The sequence below is a fragment of the Kryptolebias marmoratus genome, linkage group LG24 (genome assembly GCF_001649575.2).
Source record: "Kryptolebias marmoratus isolate JLee-2015 linkage group LG24, ASM164957v2, whole genome shotgun sequence".
Lineage (NCBI taxonomy): Eukaryota > Metazoa > Chordata > Actinopteri > Cyprinodontiformes > Rivulidae > Kryptolebias > Kryptolebias marmoratus.
This window is the reverse complement of record NC_051453.1, coordinates 16443740-16466478: the sequence shown is the minus strand read 5'-3', so window position 1 is coordinate 16466478 and position 22739 is coordinate 16443740. Positions and strand designations below refer to the sequence as shown.

Genomic DNA, 22739 nt, shown 5'->3' with positions numbered 1-22739 from the left:
AATGCTCCAAAAGGCAAAAAAAAAAAAGCAACCTATCTGTTATGAAGATGGAAAACAGAAAACACTACGGTACTTTTGGGCTGAAATTTAGGGAAAAAACAAAACACGAGGTTCGTGTCTTCTTGAGTAAAGCATGAAGTTTGTTCTGTAAAATAAATAAATGTGTTACAGTTTAGATTAAAATAAATAAACCCTATTAAGGTTTAAGGATGTGGACTAACCTTTGAGCGCCTGGTTGTAAACACTGGGGACAAATCCTTGCATTTAAAAAGCAACTTTTAAAGTGGACCTGGACACAAAGTGTTTGACAGGGTCTGTGCTTCACATCTCATGGTGGTGATGCAAAGTCACCGGAAGGAACTCCGCTTGTTTGAGCAGTAATTGTTTTTATATTCCATCTTTTGGAAAAGACTCTTCTTTTTCCAAACCCTGTTTATTGTTTATCTTTAGGTTTAAATAGTTTTTGGTCCCTCCTCCCTTTAAGTGGTAAATTTGTTTTGGAAAACTTCTCATTCAACTTAAAGATTTCTCCAATCGGAAGGTTGCGAATCACGCTTTGATTGGGCTTGCACAACCTGTGCAGGAGATGGTTGTCCACAAGTGTCAAATTTTCTTTTTCCTTGACTTCACATTTGAAGGCGAGACTCGACGGGGCGCTTTGCAAAGCTTGACCAACAAAGCCTGATGGGAACAATGCATTCCTGGAAACAAATATATAAAATTGACTTGTTTCTTTTTTTTTTTGGTGGCATTTTGGCGACACCTAGTGGTCAGATGCCATTCGTAGCTTAAAATGAACATACTGTAGGGGGGGAAGCTTAATGTGGCAAAGAATGATTAAATGAAAGTAAAAATACAAATCTGAACAGTATATTATTTTTATTAGTTTCTGTAACCAAACCAAGAGAATGTAAATAAGACCGTACATATCTTAATACAGTGATGAAACCCCTGTACAAGTACAACAAAAACAAAATAAAAAGTCATTACCCTCCCTCCCTATTCCATCCTCCGAATAAAGGAGTCTTCCCCAGCTGGGGCAGATCTGAGGGGAGTCCCTCACCACCTTAGGGTGCAAACTACTGTACATTTCTAGAGGACCGTCATCGCAACCCGCAGATGAGAGCGCCGTGGGAGGGACAGCCAACAGAGGTGAGGCAGAGACAGAAAACAGCACTGATTGCTCTCAAAGACAAACAAAACAGTAAGTGTCCTTTTGCCCAAACGCTTCAGTACTAGTTTCATTTTACTTTAGTTTTTTTTTTTTCCTTTTTCTCTTTGTTCTCATCCCGATCCAGTTCCTCCTCGCCATGAAGGTCAGCGTACACACACACACGCACACAGAAAGTTGTTTCACTAATCAGCTCACTGCATCTTTTCCTTTAAACAGCCCTGCCATGCTATACACTACCTAAGGGCACTGAAATCAGTCAATAGCAGCAGATCTGGATGCTTTTATACAGTGAAGTGTGTATATGTGTATTTGTGCGAGCACACAAAAACGAGTGTAAAAGCAGTGAAAGTGTGTGTGACAGCCGCTCAGACGCCGGAGCAGCTGATCAGTCGATCCTACATCCATGCGATCCTGAAAGCCTCTCAAAACTCCGCTGCCGAGGCAACAGCAATCCGAGGTTTTGATGTCGTCGTCTGCGCCGTTTTAACCTTTGGCTAAAAATACGGGGGAGTCTAGCTGCAAGCTTTACTCCCCAACACACACACACACGCACGCACACCTCAACACAAGTTATTTTCAGGCAAGGAGATGAGAGCAAAAGGCAGGAGCAAAGGCTCACAGGCAGACGAACCGAGAAATCAACGTCAATCAAATCCTGCAGTTTTCACATTTTCATTCTGATAAAACGAAAACAAAATGACAATTTCTGATTTCATGTCTCCGTGTGGATCAAACCGTTGAGCAAGTGCGTGCCCACAAATCTCTGGATTAGTTCTGATGGGAGACTGGGCAACAAAAAGTGTGCTTCGATAAATGATATCTCCTTAAGAAAACAAATCTGATTCATTCATTTGTTAACAAAAACATGTTTCTTCTATAATATATTGGATGCTATTGGGGAATTAAAAAAAGAAAAGAAAAAAACAACTCAGAAAACCTATAAAAACAGCTAACTCAGCAGCGCATCTCAAATTTTCTCTCCAATATTCGGTTTCTACTGTTGGAGTAGAACTCTATGGAACAATTTGAGCAGCATTTTTTTTTTTTTTTAAATCAGCATTTAAATGTGATGAAAGAATCCAACTTGGATACCCCCACCTGCAGTGGGGCGAGACTAGATAAAACGAGGAAGAGGACTGCACTTGTACTCGACAGTGCCTTTGTTACACCACCGTATTCATCCTCCTCCCGCACATGGTCCTCCAGGGATGATATGAGGCTCTGGTTGGGTGAATGGGGGTAGATTCTCTCTTCCATCCAAAGACTTAGTCACCTGATCAGGGCTGCAGGCTCTTTACTTGCCCTCTTCTGGTTTGATGGCCTGTGGTTTTATGGGGCCAGTTCGAATGGGCTTGGCCGTCGATATGGGGGGTTTGTCAGAATCTGGACGTTCGCCTCCAGCCTGGTGATTTGAGGCTGACGTGTCGAGTGGAGGTTTTCCTCCCTGATCGAGTCGGGAAGCTTTGCTGACTTGAGGAGCCTTCAGTTGCTGCTGTTGCTGCTCTGAGAAGAACTTATGAGTGGACTGAAGCACCTCAGCCCGCTGCTTAGCCTGGAAAAGAAACAAAGACGATGAATAAATTAAACTGACCAGATTATTGAAACAACGTGGGAGTTACCAGCAGATGCACAACTAACCTTCAGGTCCTGCTCAGCCTTCAGGGCCGCCTGTGAGCCTCGGGGTGCAAGCGGGGGACCAGAGGGCCCTCTGGGAGGGTGCTGCAGATGCTGTTGTCGTGGGTGAGGCATGAGGCCGCCGCTCACATTTGGTGAAATAGGAGGGCCCATAGGAGACCGCTGAACTCCTCCAGCAAAAGAATTGGCGTGAGGAGGACGAACCAGAGGAGACACGATGTTGGGCTGAGACAGAATCTGAACGAAGAGGAACAGAAAGGAAAATAAGTGACTCGAGCCGTGTGTTGGAGCTTATACGTATTGAGAGAACGCTGTGTCGTGTTTAACCTGAGGGTTGAACTGGCCAGGGAAGTGCTGTGTCATTCTCATGCCAGCAGAGCTGGGCTGAAACTGCTTCTGGTAGAGCATGCTGTTCATCTTACTGGACTGGCTGCTGGGAGAAGTGGAGCTGGCCCTGCGTGAAGAGGACAAACTATTAAACCTATCGACAGAGAATTAAAGATATTAGCACAGATTCCTTGTGTAGTACTGGTAATCAACAAATATAAATATTTTACCTGTAAGGGCTGGAGGTGGGTGTTGTGCTCCTTGCACTGACAGGAGGAGTTCCAGGCTTCACATCCATCCCACTACCAAAGAGTTTGAGATCCATGTCCATCTAAAACCAGTCATAAAATAAAAAGTTGATGAAGATGCTTTAAAATGAAAGCAGACAAAGACAAAGATACAATCCAGTACCTTGCTGTTTGGAGGCTGCATCATGCTGTGGTTGGGGCCCATGATGCCTCTGTAGGGCTGAGAGACCGGGGGCTGGCGGTTGATGTTGGGAGGCTGGGCCTGGGGAGGAGTGGGAGGGAGCGCCAGGAGGGGCTGGCCTCTACCTGAACCAAAGTTTGGCAGGGACAACTGGGAACCCGGCAGAGGGACAGTCACCTAAAAAAAAAAAATTAGGACAATTCTTCAACTTACAGGAAATGGTGACGTTTGCGTTTTGAATGGATAAAACATTTATTGAAACTACATTAAAGTTACCTGCTGCAGTGCCGAACTGGGAGACTGAGTGTTGCTATAGTAACTACTCTGACCATGTTGTTGTACCTGCCCTGAGTACATGTTTGAATGCTGATTCATCCCCTGTCGAGCCTGTGCAAAAGACAAACATGTCAGCTGTAACATGGTCGTGAATAACAGGTAAAACCAAACTTAAAGTGTGACAAAATGTCACTGAATATCTTAAAATGATGTAAGGTAGGTGCAGTGTGTAGTCTGGTTACCTGCAGCAGGTGTGTATCGATGAGCTGGGACCCTCCCATGCCTGAGGGCTGGTTGAGCTGCGGCTCAAACAGAATGGGAATGTGCTGGGTGGAGGAGGGTTGCTGATAAGCCAGATTGGACTGGGGCTTTCCCAGCTCAGGGGCTTGCACGCCAGGGTAGCTGTGCATGGACGGTCCGGACAGCATCATAGACGGCTGGGACAAGCTGCTTTGCATGAACGCCTGCTGAGACCTGAGGGAGGGCCGATGTGGAGGATCAGATAAAAAACAACAACACAAATGTGACATCGTTTCAAAAATAGCGGTTTTACAGCAGAAAACTGAACACCTGTGAGACCGTTACCTGTAAGGCTGAAGAGAGGAGCTGAACAGGTCCTGTGGCTGTGAAACTGGTGGACCAGTGCTGAGTCCCAGCTGAGCCTGGTGTGTGTGTTGGTGCTGAGGCTGGCCTTGAAGTGGAGCATAGATGGGAATGGGAATCTGTTGCACTGCTGTCGGCTGTGAGGCACAGGAAGGCAGATGGTTAGGATTCCAGCATTAATAATGTATGCAATAATGGTTCTTAACCAAGAATATCCCACCTGCGAAAGTCCAGGCTGGAAGCCCTGCTGCTGTGCAATGGAAGGGGGAGCCAAACGAGGGTGGGGGGTACTGAAGATGTGGCTAGTGTCCATGTAGAAGGCTGGAATCTGAGCTGCAGAACCTGAACAAACAATTGGTGAAATATCAATTAATAAAAGGCGCATTTTCCTTAACAGCCTAAATACTGATGTCTAAAGTTCTGCTTTAGTTTCACCGTAAACAATTTGCTTCGTATTTCACAAGGGTCCCACGTGTCGTTACCTGCTGCAGACTGGGAGACGTACACCTGTGGGGTCTGCTGCTGCTGGGGTAGGAGAGGTGGCACACAGCCGAGCTGAGAGAAGCTGCTGCTACTGCTGTTGTTGTTGGATGAGGACAGGCTTCCACCTTGTAGCTGCTGTGGCTTCACTTTGCAGATGTTGGGGGGGTCAGAGGCTGAGGTGGTCTTCGTGCTGAGGGACGATGTTGTATAGGTACCCGAACCTGCGGGGGAGAAATAATGGTTTATTGTCACACACTATAATTGAGACAGTGGCAGACAAAAAGGAACCAAACGATCCAGTAAGAGATACATCACCTGACAGAGAGGTGCTGGGGGTTACAGATGCTACAGGGATCTGTGGCATGGAGGCGGAGGAGAACGAGGAGTAGGAGGAAGCACAGGAGGTGATGGGGGAGGAAGAGGTGGTGACTGGCGAGTTCTTCTCCAAACTCGGGGAGTTTTCCCAAGCTTTACGAGCTGACTCCATCTGAGAAGGTTAAAAAGAAAAAGAGCGTTGGATGACATTTTATTGGAAAGGAATAGTTTTGCTGAGTGGCCAGCACAACTATTTACCTTTAGTGTTAGATCAACGGTAGCCGGAGAGACGGTGCTGAGGCTGGAGCTCTGCTGCAGGGTCTCTCTGTGAGGAAGGGGCAGGGAGTGGGGTAGTGCCACCTGGAAAACACCCCAAAGCACAGTTTTTACAGTCTTTCCCAGATCAATGGAACGAAACCCATCAATTACTCTTAATTAAAATGTGTGCAGGACATTTTGTGTCACTGGAGGAATGTGTGCTCACATTGGCCACTAAACTCTCTTCCATTTTGTTCCCACCAGTAGGAACACTGTCAGCCAGAGAGGACGAGGGAGTGGTGTAGTCAGTGACAGACTCCTGAGAGGAAGCCGCAAAAAGAATTGCGTTTTTAGACATTTTCAAGGAAAGGTTAGTATGCCAAGCATGATAGAGAAAATGTACATTTTGGATGAGAAATTAGAGGAATGAGGCATGGTATACTTTTGAGTTGCTGTTGTACTCTGCTGACGGGGCTGTAATCATGCCCTCTATGTCCCCTCCCAGCTCTGGTACCATGGTGTCACTAGTTGGAGGACTGGGGTCGTTGGCCCTGCTAACGTTTCCACCGGTGACTCCTCCCTCCATTCCCTCAGCCTCTGTTCCACGAGCATCTTTGGCTTTGCGGTTTTTTAGAGAGCGCTCTTTGCCAATAGGACCTGGTTTGTACTCCTTGGTTTCAACTGGTTCCATCTCTGGGAGCTGAGGAGGAGACAGGAAATGTTGACCCTGGAGTACAAATAATTTACAGACACGGTAAGTGGCATAAAACGTGTGCTGCTTCGACTGTACTGTTACCTTCTGAGTCTTTATTGGACCAGTTCGAGGTTTGTTCTGTCTTTGTTCTTTGGGAGCAGGTAGTTTGTTTTCAGGGCCAGTTTCTAACAACGCAGGACCTCCATCGCTGTCGGTGCTGCCTGCAGATGACGGCGCTCCAAACTGAATACTGTCTATTCCCAATTCAACACTGCCATCCCCTCCAGGCTTCACACCCTTAAACAAACAAAGAATTTTGTTGTTGTTGTAGTTTATCAAGAGGAAAATGGATAAAACTGCAACAAAAGACACAACAAGCTCATTCCCCCCACCTCTGAAGAGACTGTGCCAGTAAAGGAGGTTAGAGGTTTGTTCCAAGCACTCACAGATGGTGGCTGAGGGGGGCTAATGGGACCGACTGGAATATAAAAATTACACAATTTAAACAACATTTTCTAATTACTTTCCATCAATCTTGATAAAGTTGTGACAATTTGGAAGCAACAATAAACTTTTGCCACTCACGCTTCTTTACGTCGGGAAGCACGGCGGACGCTGCTACCTTGTTCTCCCACAGTTCTGTACCCAGAGCGCTGTGTGTCTGCGCAGCAGCAGGGGGTAGGCTCTTTGAGGTGAAATCCACGGTAGAAGAGGGAATAGAGGCGAGGGGAGCCACGGCTCCTTCCAGAGTTTGAGGAGATGCAGCAGGCTGGGAGGGGGCAAGGTGAGGATGCTGCGCAGCTGAAATGGGAGGCTGCTGCTGGGCACTGGGGGCAGAAGCTACAGGTGCCTGAGACTGTGAGGACGGTTGTTGTTGTTGCTGTTGTTGTTGCTGCTGCTGTGGCTGTGATGACTGTTTTTTGGCAAATCTTGGTGGCAGCTTCCCTCCACTCCCTCTGCTCTTCTCACCCGAACCTTTCTTACCCCAGTTCTAGAAAAGCAACATTGATATTTTCTCACTCAGGCGCACATTGTTTTTTTTTTTAAATGACGAGGTGTAAATTTTTCCTTGTTCTACCTGAGAAGTCTGCTCTTCCTTTTTCCGTTTCTCTTCATCCTGCAGACGTTTCTGTTGCTTGCGAGAAACGACCTCGGTGAAACCATCGTCGTTGGCACTGGACTGCGGGTCTTCAGTGGTGGTTACCTCTGGATGGTCATCAATAATCACAACACCTACAGTAACAAGAAATGTATATGATGTGTTAAGAAAACGCTTACGTATGGTATAGTTTCTTTAATTATCAGTAAGTGATGGTTATATAAATGCGTCTACTTACTGGCATAATTGTTGAGGTCAAACTGAGAAAGAGCGTTCTCCTTGGGCTTTTTGGTGGCCTGTTTGGCTTCGTCTTTGCGTCGAGCAGGCTGCTCTTTTGTTTGTCTTTGGGCTGCTCCTCCAGCTGCTGGTGCTGATGCCTCAGAGTTCTGCTGGGCTGCAGGGCTGATAATCAGAAGACAGAAAAAAAAACATGCAGTTTAATACTGACACACTTTAACGTTTGTGAGAGCAACATATGCTGCAATGAAGGGAACCTAAAGAAAAAAAAAAAAGGTTCTACTAATTAATATGGCATATGTAAGCAGTTGGAAGCAAGCAACTTTAACATAAAAGATTAAAAGAAAACCCTACAAGCAACATGTTTATCTTTGGAAAGCCACGGCTAAAAACATCTCAAAACAAAAACAAGTCTGATGCCATTCTAAGTTTTTTTTACCTATATGTTTTGATAGCCATTTACGAATAAAAAGGAAGAAAACAGTCCTTAATCTACTGAATGTTCATTTAAACTAGCCATACCAACCCTGCAAAAATATTTAGACCCTGTTTGTGTTATTTAGTTCAACTTAATTAACTGGACAAAAGGTTTATTGTGAGAATAAACCTGCAATGTTGTTTTAATGCAGTCTGTTCAGTGAGTAAACTTCTTTGTGTAAGTGTTTATGAATGCACACAATGACTAACAATAGACAAAAGCTCATTGTTTCCCACTCACCCTTTGCGGCCAGCTTTACCCCCTCCTCTCCTCTCTCCCTTGCCTCCTGTGTAGCTGCGGCCTGCTTTGGCTCCACTGTTGCCTCTACGATTCGGCCGCTCTATAGGCCTTTGACTCGAAAAACTCCTCTTGGCTCCTTGAGATGCCTCCCGTTTTGGAGTCACACCTCCATCAGGTGGACTTTTATTAGGGGTTGAAGTGCCCTGAGGAGGTGCAGGTGCTGGAGCAGAGACTGTGGATACTTCAGCAGCAGCACCCAGTGCTCCTTTCCTCTCCTCCCGTTCCCTCCTTTCATTGAAATCGCTGCTTTCAGAAGCAGTTTCCCATTCCTCATTGGCTTGGTCTGAAGAGTTCTGGTTTGACAAGTCAGGGGATTTGGTACCCACTGCTGTAATGGTGGGACTACTGGTCTCAGGCAAGGACACTTCTAAGGGAGAATGTTGGTCAGGTGCAGGTAGAGCAGCTGCCACTTCTGCAGGCACAGATAGGGGAGTTCCCGGAGCTCTAGAGATGGTTGGAGAAAGGGATACTTGGGGAGTTGCTGAACTAGAGACAGCTGCAGCAGGCACAGAAGGTAAAGAAACAGGGGGACTTGCGGCTGTGTCGCCACTACCTAACACTGCAGCCTCACGCTCTTTCAAGCGCCTAAAGCGGGGAGGTTTATCCTGCCTCGGGGGCCGTGCTGGTCGAGATCGACGAGGCCTTTCTCTGCTGCTCTGAGGACCTCCGTCTCCAAATTTCTTGCCCTCTAATTTAGGGGGTCGTCTGTCAGTGGAAGGATTGTCATATCTTGTTGAAGACTCTGCATCTTCAGGCCTAAATGTCTCCATAGGTTTGGAGGGCCACTGAGAGGAAGAATCTCTGGCAGGTGGCCTTCTGTGTGGGGCTGAGCGAGGTCCTCCACGGTCTCTTGCTCCACCTCGTCTACTAAACAAACCTCCTCTTCCTCGTCGAGAAGGCTCCCCCTTAGGAAGAAAACCTGGCTTAGGCCGGCTTTCTTCATCCCCTCTTAACCCGACTCGTTCTCCCCCGTGAGGCGGCTCAAAGCTCAGCTTGTGGGGCCCAGAACGGCCTTCACCAGGGAGCTCTCTTCTTAGTGGATGGTTTGGTTTGGTGCTAGGCTCACGGTCAGAGGGTCCAGTATCACTGGCAGACTCCCTACCACCTTCACTTTCAGAGTCTGTGTCTGAACCACGACGACGTCTGCGTTTTGGAATGACCTCAAAGTCCGAGCTCTCACTGCGTGTCTCACTTTCTTCCCTGTTGCGAAAGGCAGCAGCACCTCCAGCCGAAGGTAAGTCAGAGCGTAATCGGGGCTCTCGATAAGGGTACTCCGCCCGGCTGCGACCACGACTTCCCCTGCCTCGGCCACTGTAAGATCCGCGGTAGCTTCGTCCTCTGGAGTAGTACTCCCCTCGACCTCGTCCTTTGAAATTTGAGTCTGTAGGCCATTCTCTCTCCCTGTCCTTGTCGGTTTCCTTCTCCTTATCACGCTCCCTTTCTCGCTCCTCTCGTCTGTGGGCGCGGGGAGGAAAATTGGAGTCTTTCCGCGAGGGCAGTTTTGGTTCTGGATGCTTGTCATTACTGGGCATTCTGTCTGCTTTCTCCTCTTGAGAGGAAGAGGTGGGTACTCCTGAGGAAGGCTGAGAGTCTCTTGCCCTGTGATGGGCAACTGGTGTGTCCTCGGCCTCAGCACTTTCCCTCTTGCTCTCACCCTGAGGTCTGGAGCTTTCAGCCACAGCCGCAGCTGCAGAAGGAGCTTTGGATGACGGATCCTTTTTGGACCGGTCACCTCGTTCTCCTTTCTCATGACGTTTTTCTCTCTCTTCTCTTTGCTCCCTCTCTTCTTTCATGTCCCTCAGAACAGGCTTCTTTATTAGTCCCGATCTGCGAATCAGTCTCTCTCCCCCTGGTCCATCGCGGCGTCCAGCCCCTGACCTCCCACCCCAACGTAGTTCAGTTTTCTGCTTGCTGGGACCTGGCAGAGGCAGCTTCTCTGGTTTGTGTAATCCATCTGCAGGAGAAGCAGCCCTGTTGCTGGTCACGGCAGCCTGGGAGTAGACTTCATTCTGGTGCTTATCAGAAACTCGTTCCCCTGTGTCCTGCAGCTCTAGTGATTTAGTTGCCACCGGTATGCCTTCAAACCTCGGCTCATCCATTTTAAGGGAGTGACTGGAACCCTGCGAGACACTTCTCTGGAGCATAGCTTGACCGACAGCCTCCCTTTCTTCCCCACTTGGTAAGCCTCGCTCATCAGGATCAAAGGCTGAGCTTACAGGGACCCTATCAAGAGGACCTGGCACATCTTCTGGGACCTGAGTAAATGCTGACAGAGATTCTGACTCCCGAAAAACGTTATTTTTACGTGAGTCCACTGCACTGTGGTCTTGAGCATAAATAGCTGGGAGACCCCTGTCCAGATCCAAACCAGAGTCCATCCTGGGGATAGAAGGAGAAAGTAAGTTTTTTGAAAGTATAAAAAAAGTAGACATCATTTCCAATTCTCCTGTAAAGTATTGTAATTTTTACCTTTGCTCCTGGTTGTTATCTCGTCCTTTAGGTGGAGTTACAGAGGGTAACGGTTCTGACTGTGGGTATGGGTCTGATCCCCATACCATCCGTGAGTCCGAGGGCAGGCCATGGTCTCGAACCGGTCGGGGCAAGTGATCAAATGAATCGGAGCTAGAGCTGGAGTTGTCACCTGGTTCTCTGCGCACAATCTGTTTTTGAGGCATTCTCCCTTTAAAGGTTAAAACAGAATAAATTTAAACAAGTTATCCGACTGCCGCCATGACATAAATCACAGTCTAAATCATAGATCTACACACCAGGGTGAATATTAGCGGGCATCTCCATCGGGGGGCGACCAGATATCATGCGGGGGTCCATGTAGGATTGCATCATAAGCCAGCGGGGGTCAAACCCCATGGAGGCCAAGTGCTGGTGGTGGGGGCCCATGGGTTGATACATAGAGCGGTGTTGCTGCTGTTGGGTAGCTGGAACATTACCACCACCTGATGGGGACACAGATCCCCCACTTTGCTGTTGTTGCCATTGTTGCTGCTTCATCTGCTCCTGTAAAGCCAACAAAGCAACAAAATTTAAGCTCAATAAACTAACATTTATACTAATAAAAATTAAGTGCCTTCTTTATCAGTTATTACTCTATATACTGGTTTATTGACAACTAAGTGACCCTAAAAGAGAACACACAACTTGTTTCAACTTATATGTAATAAATTAATCAGGTGCTTGAATATTTTAGTGGTGGGAATACCAACACCAAATGCAAGTTAGATTTTTCACTATTCTGTACTTGCCTCAGCAACATTTCTGATATTATGATTAAAAATAAAAAGTTCCAAAACTATAAATAAGCTATTCTAAAGATTAGGCACTTTCAGTATTGTCAGCCAAACAGCCTTAGACTTAATCACAGCAAGTTTCCTAAAAGAACATATGAGGCCAGAGAGATAAACAGGTTTACCTGCTGTCTGAGGAAACGTGGCGGCAACGACTTTTGAAACTGTTTGGAATAGCCTGAGATTAGAGAGGGACGCATGGCTGCTGCAGCCTCTCCTTCCAGTTGCAGGGGTGCAATGGGGACTTCCTCCCCTGCGGGAGCTTCCATGTGAGACAGGGGCAGGTGGGGCTCATCCACTGCAGGAAAAATTTATTAGCATCAACTACTCAAAGGAAGTTCAATAATTCACCTTCAAATTGTAAAAAAAAAAAAAGAAGCAAGTTTGCTTACCTCTATTGTCCTCGATGTTAAAATAGTCACAGATGGGTACTGATGCTGTCCTGTCAGTCTGGTTCTCCTCCACCAGAGGACCCACTTCTGCTAAGGAGGTTTCTCCTTCGCTCTGTGGCTCTGGAGCTACACTTGCAGGTCTTTGGGGTGGGGGGCTGGGCTGAGGAGGCAACTGGACCTCATCCTCAGCGCTTGGTTCGGCCCTCTCTCGTTCCTGCTCTATCCTGTCCTTGTCTCGATCCTCTCGCTCTGATAAAGGGCTCTGCGTGATTAGGGCCTGCGATTGTGAAACTGGGACTGAAGGAACAGGACTGGACGCAGGAACTGGTGCTGATAAGGCCTCCTCCGCCGCAGCTCCTGCTTCCTCACTAGTGGTCTGAGAATTGGCAGGTTTGCCCTCATTTGCTTGTCGATGTTTTTCATTGAGACGTTTGAGTTTTTCAGCACACGCAGCAAGTCTCTGTTCTTCCATCCGCCTCTCCTCTTCTTCTCTCCTGCGTCTTGCTCGCTCGACAGCTTCAGAAACTTCAGACTGCTTTTTCCGCTTCTGTCGCCAGGCCTCAGAGTCCTCATCCGCAGCAGGTGCCACCATAGCCTGTGGTTTGATACCACGTGGTGCACTGCTCCCAGCAGAACGACTGCCACCCTGGAAAAAGTAGTAATTATAAATTAACTGTACAACATGGTATTAAAACATCCAATAAGGACTTGTGTCATTCGAACACCTTTTACCTGGTATTCCTGTGAAACAGCTGATTTATTATACTGCCCTCCGCTGCCAGGTGACGGTGCTCTGGGATCAACGCTGTCGGCCCAGGAGGTTTTACCGCCTCCATGCTCTTCAGACCCCTCCTTCCAGCCCTCCTGACCATCTGATGTCCGAGACCTCATGCGCTCCACTTTACCCATCCATTCCCTAATAGGATTTAATTAAGTAAAATAATAAATAAATAAACTGATCCCTCCAACTGCTGTCCAGTAACTAGCCTTCAGCTGCTAATGCGGCCAAGAAATAATCAGTAATGTGCACATTTTTATTTTGAAAGAAATCACTTTTTTTAGATGGCATCAACTAGGAGACCAAAGTCTGACAGTACTTTCCTGCATTTATATTTCTTTCAGTGTTGAGAAGATCCCAACAACACTGGCTGAGACACAGCTTCATTCATTTTCAATGATACAGATGACTTTAAAACTCCAAAAGCAGAATACTAAAGCACTCTGTAAGGGAGCTGGCATTCACAGCTGAGGTTATACATAAATTGGTCTCTATTGACCAATTATTAAAATCTTGGAGTGGTCCGAATGAACAATAGGTGGTAAAAAAAAAAAGAGGATACCGTAAACGTTAAAAAGATTCATATACTCACCAGTTTTCTCCTTTATCTTTAGCAGCTTGGTTCTCTTCATCATCACTGAAGTTTAGTTTTTCAGTGTAATCCACCTCCATCTGAGCTCCTGAATTGCACATGAGGCGTGATTAATAAACAAAATCTGAACTTTGAAATGAACTTTAACCCCCCTGAAGTTGGCAAATGTATATTTCTAAATGCGAAAGTACCGACCTGCCCAGCCCTCATCAGCATCAGTGTCCAAGTTGTCCAGCTCCTTCAGCTCTGTTGCACTGATGATGGAGGGTCTGTCAGGGTCCTGGAGCCAGGACTGAGGAGGGGGCTGCTGGGGTCGTGTAGAACGAGGACCCCTGAGTACCCAGCAGACAACAGAACAAACAAGTTCAGGCCTTAAGAACAGATTGCTTTAACATTTAGAGGCAGTATGATGCATTACAGATTTGTGCCAAATATTAAAAAAAAACAAAAAAACACACTAAGCGTTGCCAACAATGTCCATCTGTATGAGTCAAAATCTCGAGCTTAATGTCAAACAAATACATGAGAAATTACGGCAAATAAACAGGAGCTCGCATATATAGGCTTTTAATGTGAATCTTTACATCTACAACAAATAAAGATCTTTCATTATGACGTTATGACTATGCACATAACACATGTGGAAGGCGTTCTGGGGTGTCTGATCCTGGGTTCTTGAGATGTTGGGACGAGGTCTCTTTGAATCAAGTTTGCCTCCCCCAGATAGAGTTATGTTGCAGTTACAAAAAGAATTATGCAAATCTTTATGACTCAAGCCAGCCTACTGATGGACTTAGATTTGGTAATAATAATTTTGCAATTTTTTGTTGTTGTCAGTGTCGTCGATTACGTCGACTAATCGTTGCAGCCCTAGCTGATTGGTGTATAGTATGTATCCTTGTGTGGTGAGAAAAATGACACCCCTGTATTTTTTAATTTTAATTTCTAAATTCAAGTTTGAAAGCCTTAATATTAAAACTTACTTCGCCCCATCTTGTGGTACTGGGTATCTGAAGTTCCCCTGTCCTTGGCCAAATGGCATTTGGGGATAGGCATGGAACATCTAGAACAAAAGCAAGGATCATTATGCAGGGTGCAGCAAAGACAAAGCACAACCAATAGATTTAGCTACGTATGACATCTTTGTCTTCAGGCTGGAGTGTCAAAATGTAACTTACATAAGGTGGCATCATGCTCCTGAAAGCAGGGTCAAAGTGAGTTGGAACCCCTGAAGGGGGCTGCTGCCCACCATTAAGTTTAGGCTGAGGATGGGCGGAGGGGGGAGGCCTCTCCCTGTTCTCCTTCTTCTCTCTTTGACCCTCAGTTGTTGCGTTTCGGCCAGGTTCATCAGCTTCCCCTGGCGGTGTGGAAGTTCCGAGGACTGCACTGCCCTCCTCCTGAGCCTTGGCATCCATCTCAGGGGTGCTGGACGCAGTGTTCAAATTCCTGCCTCCACCCTCACGCCAACTGCCAACATCTAAAAAGGCCGACAGAAAGAAGGTATTGATAGAATGACCGAGTGCTCGACCAGAGAACCTACTAGTTCTCACAAACAGGCAATAATTAGGCAATCTGTGAAACTTTAAATGCAATAAGACAGTCATTTAAAGGAGCAGTTTACTTTCATAAAACTTAGTTTAATCAAAATAAGACTGACCATGAAACAGTTTCCATAATCTACCTATATCAGGTGACTAGTTTGTGTGTTACGTCATCTTACAGTGTGGTCATTACTGCGATGGTGAGTCAGTTACAGGTTAGCTGGATTACCAACCTCAGGTAGTGGTCCTCAAGTTATTAATACAAAACAGTAAATAAATACATATTTTCTTTGCAAAAGTTCTCTCTTGCTAGTCTAAGATGACCAGACATCACTGCACAAGTTATGTCTGACACAGACTGAATGATGAAACTGATTCATTACAACCATTAGCCCAGCAATTTTAACTTCAAACCTGACACTGACACATGAGAACTGAGCAACATTAAATACAACCCATTAAGCTGCCCAAACCTTATGAATACTAAGACACTGAAAAATAGCATTCTACAAAATGCTTTAAAAAAAAAAAAAAGAGCAAAAACAAATCACTGGTCTGCCCCTGAGGTGAAGTGTTGAGGACACTACTACAGTCATGCTGCAGTGAGACAACTGTGGTAATGGGGTATTGTTTATTTGCAGTACATGCCAGGATTTTCTGTATGCAACAGAAGAATAACAATGTAGATTTGACTCATTCTTCATTCTGTCAGCTGGCTCAAACATTCGTTCACAGTCTCCATCTGCAGCGCAAATACAAAAAACCTTGAAAAAAGTGAGCAGCTCTAGGAAGCCACCTAGTATGAATTTCCTCGGCTACCCCCTTAGACTGTTTAGTCCAATAACACCTTGTGTTTGTGCACGAGTGTGGCCTTACTTTGAGGTCTGAGGCTCGGCCCTGGTCCATAAGGCTCTTCATCTTGACCATCTCCTTTCTCCGCCTCACCGGCTGCTTGCAAGCTGGGAAACTCCTGGTGAAAATGGCTGCTCACACGAGGAGCACCTGGACAAACAAGTGCATCGTTATAAATAATTAGAGGTTAACTATCATACAGTGACTAAGAAAGAGGTAATAAAGAGGCTGATCCTGAATGGATATGCCCCGACGTTAGAAGAGTTCAAAATGTCTGCATTCTGTGCACGAGTGGAGGACCAAGGAACCACAAAATGAATATAGACAAGTTATTGAATCATGATGCATACCTTCTATAAGTTTTGTTCACAAGTCATGCTGTTAATAGCCCAATTCAATCTTTTTTAACAACTTCTTGATAGTGCTTAAGTAATAAAACTAGAATGAAAACTATAGATCTCAAATAAAGGCTTTTTTGTCCAGTTCAGTTTGGTTTTAGAGACACATTCTAGTCAACATATACCATAAAAACCAAGATGGCAGCAACCACACACCAATGGGAGATGTCACAAAGGTCCGTCGAACTACATGATGATTTCGAACATTTTACTCCAAGTGGGAAATGCACCAGATATTCCTAAAAACCTCCAAGAGTAACGTCTGGATATTTTGCCATCGGTAATCCATGTTTGATTAGTAGACGCAGGACTCTGGGAACGTACTTACCATCTAGTTGTGTCTGCTTGCTGTTTGCCCAGGAGCGGCTGCCCCCAGTAGAAAGCTCTTGCGACTGCACAGCTGGTTTGTTTTGGGGCGGGGGAGTTTCCTGTTGCCTGCGACACGTAACAGGATAGTTTTAAACAATGCAACTAACATTCAACTCAATTACAAGTTTAGTGGTAAACAACAAAAATAAAAAAGGCTGAAGGATAAAGAAGCATGGCAGCAAGACAAGTCATGCGTTTAAGTTATTATTTACCTCTCATCCCCTGCTTCAGCTCGAGATGCCCAGCCACTACCATCTTTGGGGACAATGTTGACATTTGGGTCGTTTCCCTTGTTCTCTGCCTTCAGGCTGGGCAGGTTGGCCGGAGGGGGCATCCGCCGGCTGGCTGCAACTTTGCCCAAACTCTGGAGTCCATGTCTGGCAGCCACTGGAATGAACAGTCGCACGATAAAACAGTAATATTAGTGCTTTTAATTTACCTCTCATAAAGCAGAGACATGCATCACATCAACTCTACAGCTTGGTTGACCCATTAATGACACAGCTCGCAGCTGAAACAAGAATACAATCAGCAATGCAGCAACACAATGCTGGTAAACTTGAGATAATTTGTAATTTGTTCTGATACATAGGCAAGCACAATGCAAATGAAATGAAGATGCATTTGTTTTTACATTTCTGCTGTGATAAAACTTGTTCTATTGAAACTGGCAAGTAAGCTCGTTTCTACTGACATCTTTTTAAAAAGTAAAAGTGCTAAAAATGTGAAATTACATTTGTGTAAGGAGAACAGACTTTCTGTATCACTCTTCTTCTGCTGAGTAGCAGTTTTAATTTCACACCAGAAATGCCTAAAATTCAGGAGAGCTGCAGTAGCGCCAGCATAAACAACAACAAACACTGAAATAGTGTTTAGCACTGCCAGTGACACAGTTACAGCTCAGCACGGTTACCTTTGCTCTGATCATGTGAATCAACTAAAATTCCTGAAGGAAAACCTGAGAGCCTGTGGCTTCAATACGGTGTGGACTGAAAGTCACTGACCGACTGTTCTGATTTGACAGTGCGTTCTGAGATACTCTTAAATATCTAAGTTCTCTTTTTAAATTTCTACATCAACTAAATTATTATTTAAACTACTAAGCGACTGGCAGCACATTAAATGTCCATGAGAGTTCACATCTTTCCTCAGCAGCAGGCAGAGTTTTCTTGTGAACAGTATTAAACACACAAATGGGTCTTTTTAACATGGGTCTTGTTTCACATGGTTTTTAACAGTAGTGCTCAAGAAATAAAGCTTTTTAATGTTTTTTTTGTACAAAATAAAGCAAGTTTAATACAAGAAGTTGATATAACTTATTATATTGTTGCATTTCTGATGAAATGCCACCATTTAAGTGGACCAAAAAACTGCCATAAAATTCCAACTTTTATTCTTAGAAAAAATTGTTTGATAAGTTGTGTCTTTCTGCTTACAGTCCCTCTCTGGGCTTTTGTGGAAGCACTACAAACTGTTTTTAAAAAGGCACATATTTAGAGTGTGTACGCAATTTTTTTCATGACCTTAATAGTATTAACATTTATTTCCTCGTACGCCCCTTCAGGATCAAGAAAAATACTTCCAACAACTGCAAAGTCATTTGACCAAGGACTAAAATCTCATTTGTACTACTTTCTCATTGTATACAAACATTAAATAATACATTTTTGCCAGTGTGACAAAGGGTACAAAAAGTAAACATTTTAACTTGTTGGACAGTAGACAAAACGACAAAGTAATAACATCAAACTCTTACCAGCAGTTTTCTGGGTTTCCAGAGATTTGCCTTTGTAAGTGTTGAAAAGGCTAAGGGTTGCATACTTTGTTTTGCCATCCTTTGCCTTGGTGCTCTGCCCTGACTTCTCTGACATTTCGCTGGAAACTCATTGAGTCTGGTCCTTTGGCCTCGCCCCAAGAACCAGCCTCCTGGACGAAGACAAAGAGGGAGAGCAGAGAAAAAAAAAAGGAAAACAAGATTTAAAATGGTGCAGAGGCTTTTCAGGACCAGTATGTCCTAAAACAAACATTGAGTGGACATTAATTTGTCATTTCTTACAAACCAAGAGAACCTGTACAAGAGAAAATGTGAATTTCTATTTTATTTGCAGTATTATGTCACAATACAGAAGTGGTGACACGACACTGAGGTGAGCATGGTATCTGGAGGTTAAGGTCAGAAAGTGAAATAAACTGAGCAGCATCAAAGGCAGAGATACAGCACATATAGATCTGCAGTGTCTTGTCCAAGTCACACAGGGGTCATTTATTATTAACAGTAGATCAGTGTGACAGTCCTGTGAGTGTGAGTGTGTGTGTGTTGAAGGGCGCTGACAGCTCTGATGAACACAGTCTGAATCCAACAGACTTAAAAAGGTGGTTTTACATTAAATCAAATATTGTAAAATGAAAGAAATGCAAAACCACCGCATTGAATTTTTTCAGACAGTAAAATAAAAAGCAGTTTTATGCTGCAGTTTATTGCCATTTACCATTGGAACAAACCAATAAAGCCTCACTATGGCTCATTTCTGCTAAATAAAAAGCTTTGGCTATAGCTTTCTTTAGCTGGCGTGAAAACAGAGCCACAGCAACACCTGTGAGGTGCGTGCACACACTCCGTGTTACCCAAGAGGCTTTTTGAGCCATGGGAAAGAAAAGACGAGAAACATTTCACCACTTCAGTATTTCCAAGTGATCACAGTTCATTTAAAAATCACTGCAAAACAGAAAAAATGTTCCTATTCTTCAGTTTTTAAATCAGTGCTAAACACTGAAAATGGACACACAACTTGTATAGGTTTCATAAACCCAGGGGCCGTTTAATTTGTCCACTTTATTTACAGCATGCAGGACAAAACAAAACTACTGATTAAGGCTGGAAAACTGTACTAAGTGATATTTGCTAATTAATCAGATTTAGAAAATTTAAACAATTTTCAAAGGGCTCATTAAGTTCATTGTGCTCTGTAGGGCTGCACAATTTATAAAAACATTGTTGCAATACCAATATGATGCACAATATGCATCAAAGGACAACTTTTGCTGCAATAATCAGTAAGCTGCTATATTTCCAAACACCGTGTGTTTGTATTACATCTGTCAGCCATATGGATGCTAACTGTCCTAGATTGATACAGAATGCTGGTGTTTGAAAATAACAAAAATGCATAACGTCTACAACGTCCGGTTACTTATTTATGTGGACCCCTCTGTGGTGCTTTTGGTGCCTGAGGAGTCCACGATGGCATCATCTTTAACCTTTAACAGGTCGTCTGACAAAGACCCTGCAACCACGACTTCCTTACACCATCAACTAAAGTAAGCTTTTAAATCCCAAGGAAAAAAAAAACAAAACATCAATTCTGGGACGTTTGCGAGCTAGGAACTACATCATTGTTAAGAAAAGAGAGTTTGACAGACAAGACAAAAGGCCTGGTTACATCAAGCATTTAATGAACACTGCGGTCATTAAAACACATTTTGTATTTTACTGAGGCAGCATGAAATCAAACATCCTGCATTACTGCTGCTAATTATTACCTTTAGTGCAAAGTCCGAATTAGCCAAAGAGACGTACAGGTTTGAGTGTTATTTCCCTATGCTCGTAGGCCCAAAAGTAACAAGCCACGTGGATGTTATACCTAGGAGGGTTGCAGAACGTGTGATATAGTTTAATATTGCAACGATGATGATATCAAGGGTGATAAGCCCACATTTTCTTCTCTCCTGTCATCACCATCATCTAGTGTGGACATCAAAACCAAATACATTACTCACATGCACAAGATAATTGCAAGGCCCGTGTTTTATTGCGGTTGAAGCAATATTTATATGGCGTTTACTGACGATAAATTTGCTACACATCGTGGAATGTAGTTGCACGCTTTTCAAAGTCAAATCAGAGCGACTTTTTACGCTTCCAATTTGCCTTTGTGCTTCTTACCCTCCTAAGATTAGGGGCTCCAATCAGCAGGATGAGCTTTAGGTTACTCGCCCACCCACTTAAAAAAATAAAAAAATCAGACTTCGATTTGAGACGATTTTGTGCTAAACCACTTGAAGTCCAAAGAGCCGTGATTCAATTACGGTCTTGAGCAATTTAACACACTTGATTAATAAATCGAACAAACACTCTTCAAACCTTGCAAGTGACGATAAATTACAAGCACCGTTTCAAGGATTTCGAGCACCGGCACATACACCAAACTGGGTTCAACATTGCCATAATAATGTTGAACAGAGTACAGGGTTAATTATTTGATGGCACCTCCCAGCTTTAGAATAGCCAACATGTTTATGATAGTAGGTCAGAATAACTGCAGTAGATTTTGGCAAACCTCTGGTTTTATTTCTTTCTTTACAGTGGGTTCAACCCGGACTATTAATGCCAATAAATCTGTATGTCCTGGGAGTTGGATGCAGCTTTAATAACCTGGAGTAGAAGTGGGATATGACTGCGTTGAGGTTGATTACAGACACACAAGCACTGAAGAGGACAGACCAATTCAGCATGTGCTCAGTCTAGACACCACATCTCTGCTAGTCCGGGTTCTGCAAGGGAAGAGGGAAATTATAAATCACTGGCGCCTCTTTGCTCTGTAAATCAATGCTCCACAAAAAGACGCGCCCCGGATCAGCGCTGACAGCCCGATCAATGAGAACTGCTCCAACCAATTACCGACCAGCCCCCGCCTCGCCCCCACCCAGAAGACGGACCCCGACGCGTGAGCGGAAAAAAAGGGGAGACAATAACTCCCCACATTAAGCAGATGTGTACGGATCACACGTGGAGCCACTGAGCTCCAGCATGCCACTCGCACGGCAGCAAACTGCGACCCCTTTAATCCGGCTGCGTTCAGAGGAAACGAGCCGACAGAAATTTCTGAGATAATTGGTCACAAATCAGTGCCACCGACGAGCCTACAGGCCAGCCTCCGTGAGCCCGCACCACTGATGGGGGGCTGGTGGCTCACCCGGCGGGGCAGCAGAGGCCCTCCTCTCTGCGCCCGGAACTCCACCGGAGCGGGCTCAAGTAACACCCCAGTTTGAACAAAAGACGACACAAAGCGAAGCCGCGGCCGTCGTGTCCCCCACCCCACCCCACGAACACGGCTTCATCTGCGTCGTGCTCAGCTGCACTGGCGGCAGGCCGTCGGGTTTTGCAGTAGTTTCGCCGTAGTTTCGTTTCACACGAGTCGCCATCGCATCCACTCTGGACACACTGGTGCTACCCAGCTAGCGCAGTGCGAGCAATAAATGTGCCACCTCCTCCGAACAAAACCCCCCCACGGGGGCCAGCACAGGAGCGCAGACCCACCTGCCAGCGCCGGTGCCTTCCTTGTCCTTTGAGGGGTCGCGTGGCCTCAATAGAAGTCCGGTTTCGGCCGGACGAAGGCGGAGGAGTGCTCGTCTGGCCGGCGGATTACAAAAGCTGGCTAGCCCGCTAACCCGCTTCGGCTAACGATGGATAGCTGTGCTCGCTGGCCGCCAACAAACCGCTGTCCGCGGGGCCCGCTTCCGTCAGGCCGCGTGTCCGCGCCGCTGTCCCACGCCGGCAGTCGGTCCTCGTCTGTTCGGCCCTCGCTGCGGGAGCCAGTCGTCCCGTGGCTCCGTTATCTCGTGCCAGACCGTTTTTTTGCTTGAGTGAGGCCCCCGCTCGCGCCGCGGCCTGTCGCACAATCAAAGATGGCAGACGCTCTGGTTGCCAGATTTATCTACTCGCATCCCCCGTCTCAGCTTCCAATGGGCGCTCTGAACGTCCTCCGTCTTTTCTAACGTGACCCCAAGACGAAGGATGTTTGACAAAATGCAAATTCTCCCTCTAAAAATGATGTTAGATGGAAAAGATACAGTAAAGACATGTTATTGTGACTCAGAAGGAGGTAGGAAACAGAGGGCTGGATAAATATAAAGTTATAAATATTAGAAGTAGGATGGTTTATCAGGCTCATCTTGAAAGAGCACCAAACCTATCTTCATCTATTTATCTGCATATTCTTTTATTGGCTGTTTGCTTCTTTCTTTCTGTCTGTATGTTTTTGTTTTAATTCATATATGTGCTAAAGTAGTTTATTAAGTGAGCACAAATGAACCTGTATGATTAAATCAGACATTAACATGCATATAAATAAACAAAAAAAGAAAAGAAAAGAAAGAAAAACCTTGACTAAATACCACTGATTAAGATTAAACTGCACTGAAGCCCTT

General features: G+C 45.2%; 1 protein-coding gene across 2 annotated transcripts; it reads right to left on the bottom strand.

Moving 5' to 3' along the window:
• Positions 1-864: 864 nt before the first annotated feature.
• Positions 865-22218, bottom strand: prrc2c (proline-rich coiled-coil 2C). 2 transcript variants are annotated; one of them, XM_017428785.3, is made up of 34 exons: positions 21850-22218; positions 18289-18458; positions 16745-16919; positions 16492-16598; positions 15790-15915; positions 14551-14849; positions 14356-14435; positions 13568-13704; positions 13373-13460; positions 12735-12918; positions 12003-12648; positions 11736-11908; positions 11077-11323; positions 10778-10988; positions 8249-10687; positions 7532-7695; positions 7273-7427; positions 6780-7185; positions 6587-6672; positions 6297-6491; positions 5943-6200; positions 5727-5819; positions 5501-5602; positions 5243-5414; positions 4927-5148; positions 4665-4786; positions 4427-4581; positions 4084-4315; positions 3842-3952; positions 3548-3742; positions 3367-3467; positions 3137-3290; positions 2813-3046; positions 865-2726 (listed from the first exon to the last, which is right to left on the bottom strand). In XM_017428785.3, the coding sequence occupies exons 2-34, from the start codon at positions 18401-18403 to the stop codon at positions 2469-2471; spliced, it is 8442 nt and encodes a 2813-aa protein (XP_017284274.1). In that variant the 5' UTR covers positions 18404-18458; positions 21850-22218; the 3' UTR covers positions 865-2468. The 2 variants fall into 2 exon arrangements, with proteins under 2 accessions (XP_017284274.1, XP_017284276.1); XM_017428787.3 differs by having other exon boundaries at positions 3137-3263.
• Positions 22219-22739: the final 521 nt, after the last annotated feature.

Excerpts from the sequence above, each read along its gene's own strand:
- prrc2c (XM_017428785.3), bottom strand. The coding sequence starts at position 18,403 with ATGTCAGAGAAGTCAGGGCAGAGCACCAAGGCAAAGGATGGCAAAACA. Across the intron at positions 15,916-16,491 it reads CAAGCAGACACAACTAGATG|GTGCTCCTCGTGTGAGCAGC; the intron begins GTAAGTACGTTC and ends TTGTTTGTCCAG. Across the intron at positions 11,909-12,002 it reads TAACATCGAGGACAATAGAG|TGGATGAGCCCCACCTGCCC; the intron begins GTAAGCAAACTT and ends TTTTTCCTGCAG.